Genomic DNA, 9949 nt, shown 5'->3' on the forward strand with positions numbered 1-9949 from the left:
GAGAGCTGTACTCAGCCCCCTCCGCTCGGCAGAGCGATTCAGGGCTGCGTGCTCGTCCCCACCGCGACGGCGGCTTCACCCCGCGCCACCTCCCACTCCCCCGCACGTCGTTGCTGTTTCTTTTTTCAAAATTAGTTCTCTTTGGAGCGCTGCACAGCACCGGCGCCGTGCTTCAGTTCTGTGACCGGGGACGGGCAAAGGCTTTGCTCCAACATCAGCAAGAGCAACTGGAGGACTTGCTGCTTCTTGTAAACAAAGTGCTCCTGGTCTGCCATGCGCTCGTCTTTGGGAAGAAACGAGGGTCCTGCGCAGATCTGAGTGCATGTGCAAAACAATAGCTCTGCTGTAGCTGTTAATGCTCTCTGTAATGCCCTGGGTTTCATACTTCCTAGCAAGTTGATTTATGATTATATCTTCAGCTGGGCTGCGCACCAAAGCGTTTTGATGATGAAAGGAATGTTACACACACATTTAATTACTGCCCACATTTTTGTATAATTTTATCATTTGCTGTTTTAGATGAGACATCGAGTTCTACAGGAAAAATGCCCAGTAAAAAATAGATGATTTAAAAGCTAATCTGAGATTAGTTTGGCACTTAAATGTGAGAAAATGTAATTGTTCCTTTCTTTCTGCCTTTTCAGATGGTCCCTGATTACCAAAATGTACAAGAACTCCCTTATCTGGACATGGTGATTGCAGAGACATTGCGCATGTACCCACCTGCATTTAGGTATTTTTTTAATTTTTTTTCCCCCCTTCTGATTCTACAAGTTAGATCCCTAGCTCTATAAAATGGAAATCTGCTGTTGGAAGATCTATGTGCCCCTGGTCTCTGTGCCAGCATCAATACTGCGTGTGCATTTGAAAGAAATAATGTGGCCTGTTGAGGAGAAATTGGCTAATACTGGTATTTCTGTAGCAGTTTTTAACAGCAGATTGGCCAATGTTCCTTCCTCACTGTTCTTCACATCCCCCAAGGTTAGAGGACGGAGCCGTTCTGCAGCAGGACTGGCCTTGGAAAGCCAGATGCTGCTGCTTCCGTACGCCGCGGCCTTTGGGGATACGGAGCAAAGACCTACCCTAGCCTGTCGGACGTTAAGGCCCTGATCTGTGGAAGGGCTGCACATTCAGAAAGCTGTATTTTACATGTGTATTTAACTTGGACCCCTATTGTTTTGCACTTAGTACTGCGTTATATTAATATAGCTAAGCTAATGGCTACATCCATTAAATTTTGAAAGTTTTGCCCTAATTCACACGACTAATTTACTAAGTTATACTGATGAAGTGAAAGCAAGGAGGAAGAGAAATTAGAAAACATTTGATTGTCAAATTTCCAAGTTATCACAAGCATAAATGCAAATGTTAAGAATGCTAAGTGGTCAGCCAGTTGCAGTACTTCTCATGAAGCCAGCGGAAAAAATCAGGTGACTGGAAAGGAGCCAAAGCTGAGCTTGCCGTGAGAGCCTTTGAAAAATGTACCCCATGACTGCAAGCACCTTAAAATAAATAAAAAAAAAAGCTTAAAACCATATTCTCTTTTATGTGTTCATAAAGATTGGAAGTCAAGATTTTTCCATGGACATCTGCAGGATTGTTCAGAGAGTAAATGTCAAAGATATTTGCTCCTGGATGAGGTGACTGGGCTTTACTATGTTATACATGGTATACAGCTGGAAATTGTTTTGCCAGTTAAGGCATCAGGGATCTTTGAGTTTCAGCTGAAACACTGGGAGACAATCAATGTTTGTCAGGTGGGAAATAGAATGAGAATGGAGCAGAGTTGTTCTGAAGTTTCGGTTGGCATTGTTGGTTGGTGTTCATTGATCTGGCTTTTACTCTGATGGATGTGGAAGGGACAGAACAGGCCAGTGCTGCGGAAAGGTGCTGATTGCCTACGACAAGGATAGTGCTGACGTAGGGGAAAACTCGGTGGCAGCCAAGCTTGTTATAAAACATGTTGGCTTTTTTCAAAAATGAATTTACTAGCCCAGACTAACATTCTTCCCCAGAACTCATGTTTCCACTATCACCAAATTCATGTAAGGATGAGAAGGATGGCCTGTCAGTGTGGCTCTCAGCGTGCCGGTGTTTTGTTCCCAGTTTGGAGCCTCTGTTCTTTATCTGTCTATGAGAAAGGGAGAGATGGGTGACGGTGAGGAAAGAAAGTGTTCCTGTAACGGTACCAGACTGACAGCCCTGGGACCGGCGCCTTTGTCCAGCCCTGGAGGCAGGGAGCAGCAAGGGGAGCTCCTGCTCATTGTCTGGCCCCGGCGCTCCCCGCTGGCGCCGGCACGTGTCTGCTGGGGGGATACCGGGGCGCCCGGCTCCGGGCTGGTCTGGGGTCTGTCCCAACCACCTCAGCACCAAAAGACCTAGATGGGGATCTGCCACCACGCGTGCACACCCACACACCATTTTTCACAGGGTTTGTAGACCCAAGCTCAGCTTTGGCAGGTGGCTTTTCTCAGCCTTCTTGTCACGATGGGGTACCTAAGGACAGTCCCACTCTGTCACCTGTCACCACAAGGTGGGAGGAAACTGGAGACTTTTGTTGCTAACGTCATGCCTATCTTTGATGAGTGTATGTGAAATGCCGTTTCCCAAGGCTTGTGAATTGGCTATATTTTTGTAGCAGCAGCAGAACGCTTAGACCTAATATTAAAATCATCCCTTGCTAAGTTTCAGGTGCTGTCCTAATGTGGAGGAGCTTCTTAAACAAACAAACTCAAAGCTATATTTGATATATTTTTTTTTCCTGAAAGCAAACCAGCATACTCTTTCTGCCTGTTATTAGAGATGACTGACACATTTCATCTGCAGTTTTCATAAAAAAAATGAATCTATAGCCGACATTAGCAGCAAAATTGCGGTTTAGCAGTTAACATTTTGGAAGACTGTAAGCAACCCGAAATGCTTTACTGTGAAAAGGGCAAAAGTTAGCCAGCTGGGTTGGAGCTGTGTGCTTCTAGGTGAAGATGATTGTAACCTGAGAAGCCGCTAGCATCAGCGACGGTTGCTGCATTTATCTACTGGGAGAGTGTTACTCCCGAAATCGCAGGGTCAGTCCAGCTGAAGAGGTTGACTTTTATGCTTCCCTCCTGCTGTGTTCTTACCTTTATTAATCATCTGGGATACATGACACTTGCTGTTGCAGGTTCACTCGGGAAGCAGCTGAAGACTGCGTGGTGCTGGGGCAGCGTATTCCAGCTGGGGCCGTCATTGAAACCGCCGTTGGGCATCTCCACCGCAGCCCTGAGCTCTGGCCAGAGCCTGAGAAGTTCATTCCTGAGAGGTGCGTGGAGTAATGCCTCCCATTCTGGGGCTGAAGCCCTGATTTGTGCCTGTTTGGATCAGGGGCCTGCTTTAAACGCTGTTTCACACATCAGGGTGGGCACAAGACTCCAACCTGTCCAGCAGAGACGCCAGATCCCGCTGCTCGTCCACAGCCACAGTCCCCCACTGTTCACCCAAAGCAGCATTTCCACCCAGAGGAGCACAGGTTAATTTAGATCATAAACATATGTTATTTCTAGCAAATTGGATAAGTGGTGATAGCGGTGGGTTCCGCAGAGGACGTGAGGTTTGGCCAAGGTTGAAATGTGGCGCAGGTTTTCAGGCCTGTTGCCAAATCAGGTCCTGCAAAAATAGTGTCACCTCCGGATGCAGAAGTTCTGAAGTGAGATGGCATACTCACTGGCACGGAGGTACCCAGGAAACTCGCCCAGCTCCCGGCTGGTTCAGAGCAGCCTTCTCAGCTGAACTCGTGTCACGGTGTGGGTACCTGTCCCACGGGGAACTTACTCTCTGTCTGTAAGCCAGGACCCTGGGTTCTTAGCTTTGCTTGGCAAGACGTACTTTCACATGAAGCATTTATTCTCTTCGAGTGGGGGGGCGGGCGGGGGGGCATGTCAGGTTGTGGTTTTGTACCCTGCCCTACCTTACGGATGCTGAGTTGAGCTTGCAGGGAGAGTTTCAGCTGGTGCGGTGCTGCGTGGAAGCACGGTTTAGTTTTGTGGGCAGCTATATTTTAAGCTGTTCTGTGGGTAGCTGCATTTTAAGCTACCACTACGCTGAAAAGTCTACTAAGAAAAAAAGGACATGCTCCCCAACCAACCGGGTGTGAGGCAGGCAGCCCAGAACCATGTTTGCCAGCAAGACGACACATCTGTGGTGTAGACGGGTTTGCCCAGTGCTCCTTCTGGAGCAAATCTTGGCATATGCTCTGTCAGGCACCTTAGGTCATGAAGAGCAATGCCAAGGTTACAGAAGCCCAGAGCTTTTGTTGGGGAAGAATCTTAGCAATAACTGGAAGTCTGGGTTGGTTTTTTTTAGCAACACTTACCTAGAAATGCTGTCTTGTATGTTTATTCACCATTTTAACTGTAGTATGAAAGTGCATTACAGGGTAGAGCAGATAGTGGGGGCTGCAGTCCCCTTGACTCATACGGTGCTGTTTGTTAGGAATCTGAGCTGAATTCCCTTTTGAAATTTCCCTGAGGAATGAAGCATAATTAGTAACACTCTCCCCAGCTTGTATCAGTTGGTAATGTTAGTAAGAATTATAAAATAAGAGCTTAACAAAAAATACATTAATTCAGCTACAGTCTTTTTTCCCCTAATATTTTGTTTTGCAATTTGCATCAGGAATAATACAAGGGAGACTTTAAATTTAGCAGAATGATATATGGCAGTTTGCAAGGCAAGAATTGCATTATCCTGTTTTCATGGGATATGCAACAGTGCTCAGTGCATGAGTTACTGGGCCCTCAACCTCAAATTACAGGCTTCTATAGTACTTTCTGCAGGAGTATCCCATGGGGATGGGGTTAGTGGAAATATACAATATTCTTATTTTCCAAACCTCAAAATAGCCCGCGTTACCTCTCATTTCTTTCTATCGTGCATGAGTCCTCCGGGCCTTAGCGGTCTAAATTTCTTGCAAACTGCACCCAAACAGATGAGAGATTTTCAGGGATGACTCTATCCACGAAGGACAGAACCTTTATCCACATACAGAACTGGAAAAGTAGCTCTGTACTACCAGAACAGCTCCAAATACTTTATGACATGGGAGGACGATGTAGATTTCCAGGTCACGACATCACTGTAAAGGTTTGCCTGTTTTAAGGAACCGCGCGGATCAGTGACTCAGCACAGCCCAGGGTAAGCCTCACCTCGTCGATTGTGCATTGGCCCTAATAACTTGTCCTGCCTTGGACACTGTACTCTTGTCTGCACATATTGGGTCCAGTATGCATCCATCTTGGCAGCTGTGTCGTGGTTTAACCCCAGCCAGCAGCTAAGCCCCACGCAGCCGCTCGCTTGCTGACCCCCGGTGGGATGGGGGAGAGAATCGGAAGGGTAAAAGTGAGAAAACTCATGGATTGAGATAAAGACGGTTTAATAGGGAAAGCAAAAGCCACGCACAAGCCAAGCAGAAGAAGGAATTCATTCACCCCTTCCCCTGGGCGGGCAGGTGCTCAGCCATCCCCAGGACAGCCGAGCTCCATCACACATAGCAGTGACTTGGGAAGACAAGTGCCATCGCTCCAAACATCCCCCCTTCCCCCTTCTTCCCCCCGCCCGATGTGCTGAGCATCCTGTCGTACGGTGTGGGGTGTCCCTTGGGGCAGCTGGGGGCAGCTGTCCCAGCCCTGTCCCCTCCCAATTATTGTGCCCCCCCAGCCCGCCCGCTGGTGGGGTGGGGTGAGGAGCAGAAGAGGCCTTGACCCTGTGTGAGCGCTGCTCAGCAGTAACGAAAATGTCTCTGTGTTATCAGGAGTTTCCAGCACAAATCCCAAACATAGCCCCACACTAGCTACAATGAAGAAATTTAACTCTATGCCAGGCAAAACCAGCACATGTTGGCAAACAGATTTTACTTTTTTTTTTTCCTTTGGACTGCTGTTCAAATAGGAATTTTGTTTCCTTCTTTGTGAGAAAAAAGAAAAGAAAAAAGAAAAACAAAAAAGGCTCATTTCTAATGGGTTGATCAAGTATTTTAAACCTAGCTAGTTGATGCAGATCTGCATACAGACTGCCACATTAATCAGCCTTTCCAATTGGGCTGAGGTACGTCAGCTCTAAGGACAGAACAGCCTGCAATTTCAGTGTTTCCCAACTGGGAACCTGGTCTCTTTGGGCCAAGAGCAGAAAGAAGGCTGTACTGAATTGTAACAACTGTCTTCCGTGGCCCATCCAATCCCATGAGATTTCATCTCCCCTTGCGATCTTCAGAGGGAGATTCCTGTTGATCTGCATCTGCCTCTCACAGCAGGGAAGTGCTGTTGCTCATTCCAGTTAGTTCACATTGCAGCTCCTTGGTTTCCTTTTAGCTGCAGTCTCTCACTCATGCACGCCCAGGTCTGTACACCTAGCATGTCTGCACCTGAAGTGATCACTATTCTGAGCATGGTCATCAAATGAAGGCAATTCATTAAAGATAGATTGGAAGTAATACCAGTGCCTGTCTGTCCTTTCCTGGAATCACCAGCTGACAAAGACTGAGGGTCATAAATCAATTATCTGTTCACTTAAGGGTGTCAGCCCCATCAGGACATAACCTGTCAATAGTCCCCCTGACCTGTCCATTAAATCTAATTGAAATAACCACCTTTTGACATGTAAATGAAAAACATGTAATCAGGAGCAGAAGAGCATTTCTTGAACACATTTCCATCTCTTCACCTTCTAGGTTTACAGAGGAGGCCAAGAAGGAACGACATCCCTTTGCATACCTGCCTTTTGGGGCAGGACCCCGTGGCTGCATTGGCATGAAAATGGGTTTACTGGAAACAAAGATGACTCTGCTGAGGATTTTGCAGAAGTTTCAGTTTAAGACCTGCCCAGAGACTGAGGTTGGTACATGCAGAGGGTTAAAGGCCACCCTTGTCAACGTCAGGGAGCCGACAGTGTGTCCCAGACAGGGTGACTGGCTTGCCTCTGTGACCTCCTCTTCACTTGAGGAAACTGCTAGAGCCCATTCCATAATAAGAAGGGACGAGGGGCCTGGACTGCATGCTTTAACCAAAATGTGATTTAACCTTTATGATTTTTCCATGAAAACAAACAGTTACACAGCCGTGCCTTAGCGGAGAGCAGTGTAGCAACAGTGCAGTCAAAATACCATGATTTATACAGGGTGGGAACGGGGGTACGTCTTTCGTGGGAGCTCAACACTTCAGTATATGCCTACTGCTATATGCGCTGCACCTGGCACTTACTCAACAGCTCTAGAGTTTAGAGAGTTAATTTCTTTCTGTTCAGATCAACAGTATATTTGGGCAACCACTGCCTCAGCCTCTGGCTGTAAATTCTATTTAATATTATACTACCACAGCTGACTGTAAAACAAGTACTTTATAGCTTCTACAGTAATCCTGGTATGAATTGGTCCTCCAGCAAAACTGTCTGTCTGTATGCGGGGGTGTTATACACACATAAGCAAATACATACAACTATGCATAAGATGCTCTTTCTTGTTTCAGATTCCTTTGCAGCTGAAATCAAAAGCCACACTTGGACCAAAAAATGGAGTCTACATTATGCTAGAATCTCGCTAAAATAAAATGTGCATCGTGAGGCCTCCAGGGATGGGACCCGTTGTTCACTGGCTCACTGGGTATAATTATTTTTCAAAACCCCAAGACAGGTAGGAGCCTCGGTTCCACTGATGGTCAGTAGGTGCTGCCTCACTGCCCTTCTGTGGGAGAGCCTCCAGTCACTTTTTCAAACGAGATACGGTATCCACGGTCTTTTTGGTGGTTTTCAAATTGCTGTGAATAGTAGCTGTAAAGAAGCATCCCACTTCCACTTGCTTTTCGACATTACACTTCCTTTCACTCATCTTTGAGAATGCTTTCTTCATGCGCAAGTTTAATAAATGCAGCAGGTGTTAAGTGTACACTCTATTTACAATAGATTTTAATTACAATTCATTATCTCACACGTCCTTCTCACGCACTTGTAAGTCCCTACCCTAAAAAAAGCCCAGGAGGCACCACAGTTGTAGCAGAAGACCTAGGATCCAGCTCATTGGATTTTATCACGAACTCTGCTAAAAATCAAAGCCAAGTCTCCTGCACAACACTTAATCTCTCCCTGTGTCTATACGGGGAAAGAGTTGCACAGCCTTCATGCTTTTGAACTGATTTGAAACACGCTTAGATCAACAATTTGCTCTTGGCACATCGCATCGACACAGCAGAGGAGGAATGAAGAGTTCCCCTGCTTACCAGTTAAGTTCTGGTAGCTAAGGCCAGAGAAATGAGGTGACAGCCATTTTGCTGGCTACTGAACTGCTGTTGGAAAGGTGGAGAAAAAGAAGATACGAATTTGAATGTGGGAAGACTGGAGGAAATTTACGGGTAGTCAGAAGGTGTTGGTACAACTTCTGCTTCACACTGAGACCTTTCCTTTCCAAGCACTGTAGTTCACACCATCCTCGTTTAGGTCATTGACTCAAGGAAATTAAGAGTGCTGCATGCACTAATGCTAATGGCAAGGGAGTGGGATCCAGGATCATCAGTCCCAGCAGCTCTTGATTCCTTATGTGACCCTGGAGCAGCCCCGGAACGTGTCTGGTTGCCGGCTGCAGCAGCACCGTGGATCTGTTGAAGCTGTACCACTGTGCACATGCATCCTCACAGCCAAAGCAGGGGTGTGCTTCCACTCTTCACATTCCCTCCAGGTTCTTTCCTGCACCTTTGCAAAGCCCTTCAGTCACCACACAGCTAGTGGAGCATCACACAGCAGTGATCACTTGACCAGATAAAAAAAATTTTTCCTTCAGTGGGCACCACAAACTGGTTGGCTATACACCAAAACCACGAGAGGAGATGGGCTTAGTCTCAAGGTCCTTTTCTTTTTTTAAAAAAAAAAAAACAAACAAACAAACAAAAAAGTATGTTAAAAATAGCATAAATTCTTATGGCACCATAAAAATAGGGAATCACCTTTTGGTTCTTTGCAAGTGTTAACCTTCTGCCTGCTGACATACTCTGCTCGAGGTTTCCTTAGGTACAGCATCTCTCCTGGTGGTGTGCACAGAGACGTGTCATGGTAGCAGAAGAGACTGACTGCTCAGCTTCACTGCAAGGGTTGCTGGAAGGAGCCATCTGCTCACTGATCCCTAGCTCGTTCCCTAGTTTCTCTCCAACAAGCACCTTTTGCTGCCTTCTTCCCTCACGCTGCCTTAATGCTGATCAGATTATTGGATCTTGCTCCTGGAAGATTTTCTCTCTTTCACGGGATTTTTTATTTTTTTTTTTAAACCAGAACTGTACAGGTAGTAGTGGTGAAGTACTGACCTGTCAGTCTTGGAATTCATTAAAAAAAACCCAAATCTACCCCAAAAAAAAACCCCAAAAGTGGTGTTTTTGTAGTTGCAACACCAAACCATAACTTTATGTCCTTAACCTATGGTGACTATCAGCATTTCTAGTACCGCATGCTTCAGTCAACAGCAGTTGAGTCTAGGGAGGAACATGGAAGCTGATTTAAAATAATTTCTCTCCTCCGAAACAGTAAGTGTGTTGTCTTGCATTGCTGAGCTGTGAGTTTGTTTAAAATTTGGCATGTCTGTTTTACAGAAAGGTCTTAGTCATTCTCTGACAGCTGATAGGAAGCAAAGGCTGCTTGGGAAAGGAAAGCTTCTATTAAAAACATCTTCTGGGACTTTGCAATGATTACGGAATGCTGACCGTATAACATGGTATTTTTAATGAGCATGCTGATACAGAAAACCTTTACAGTTTTGTACTTTACAAATAGTATTCCTAGAAAAATGGAGCTGGGTGTTGGGAATTATTATGCTTCATTGATTGCAAATCTGAACTATCTATTCTTACCTGGTATTAAACTGCAGAATTACTTCTTTCTGTGTGGTACTTTCTAAAATGACCACCTTCTCATTTCCCTTTGTTAAACGATGTTTCCATCGTGG

At 45.8% G+C, this 9949-nt stretch overlaps 1 protein-coding gene across 1 annotated transcript in view; it reads left to right on the forward strand.

The window, feature by feature from the left end:
* TBXAS1 (thromboxane A synthase 1) overlaps positions 1-9882 on the forward strand; it is a 243562-nt gene extending 233680 nt beyond the window's left edge. Inside the window, 4 exon segments of the mRNA XM_042795265.1 lie at positions 645-733; positions 3161-3298; positions 6701-6863; positions 7494-9882. Coding sequence (XP_042651199.1) covers positions 645-733; positions 3161-3298; positions 6701-6863; positions 7494-7568 — 465 coding nt within the window. The 3' untranslated portion in view covers positions 7569-9882.
* The last annotated feature ends 67 nt before the right edge of the window (positions 9883-9949 follow it).

Source organism: Tyto alba, unplaced genomic scaffold, assembly GCF_018691265.1.
Source record: "Tyto alba isolate M040663 unplaced genomic scaffold, T.alba_DEE_v4.0 Super-Scaffold_21, whole genome shotgun sequence".
Lineage (NCBI taxonomy): Eukaryota > Metazoa > Chordata > Aves > Strigiformes > Tytonidae > Tyto > Tyto alba.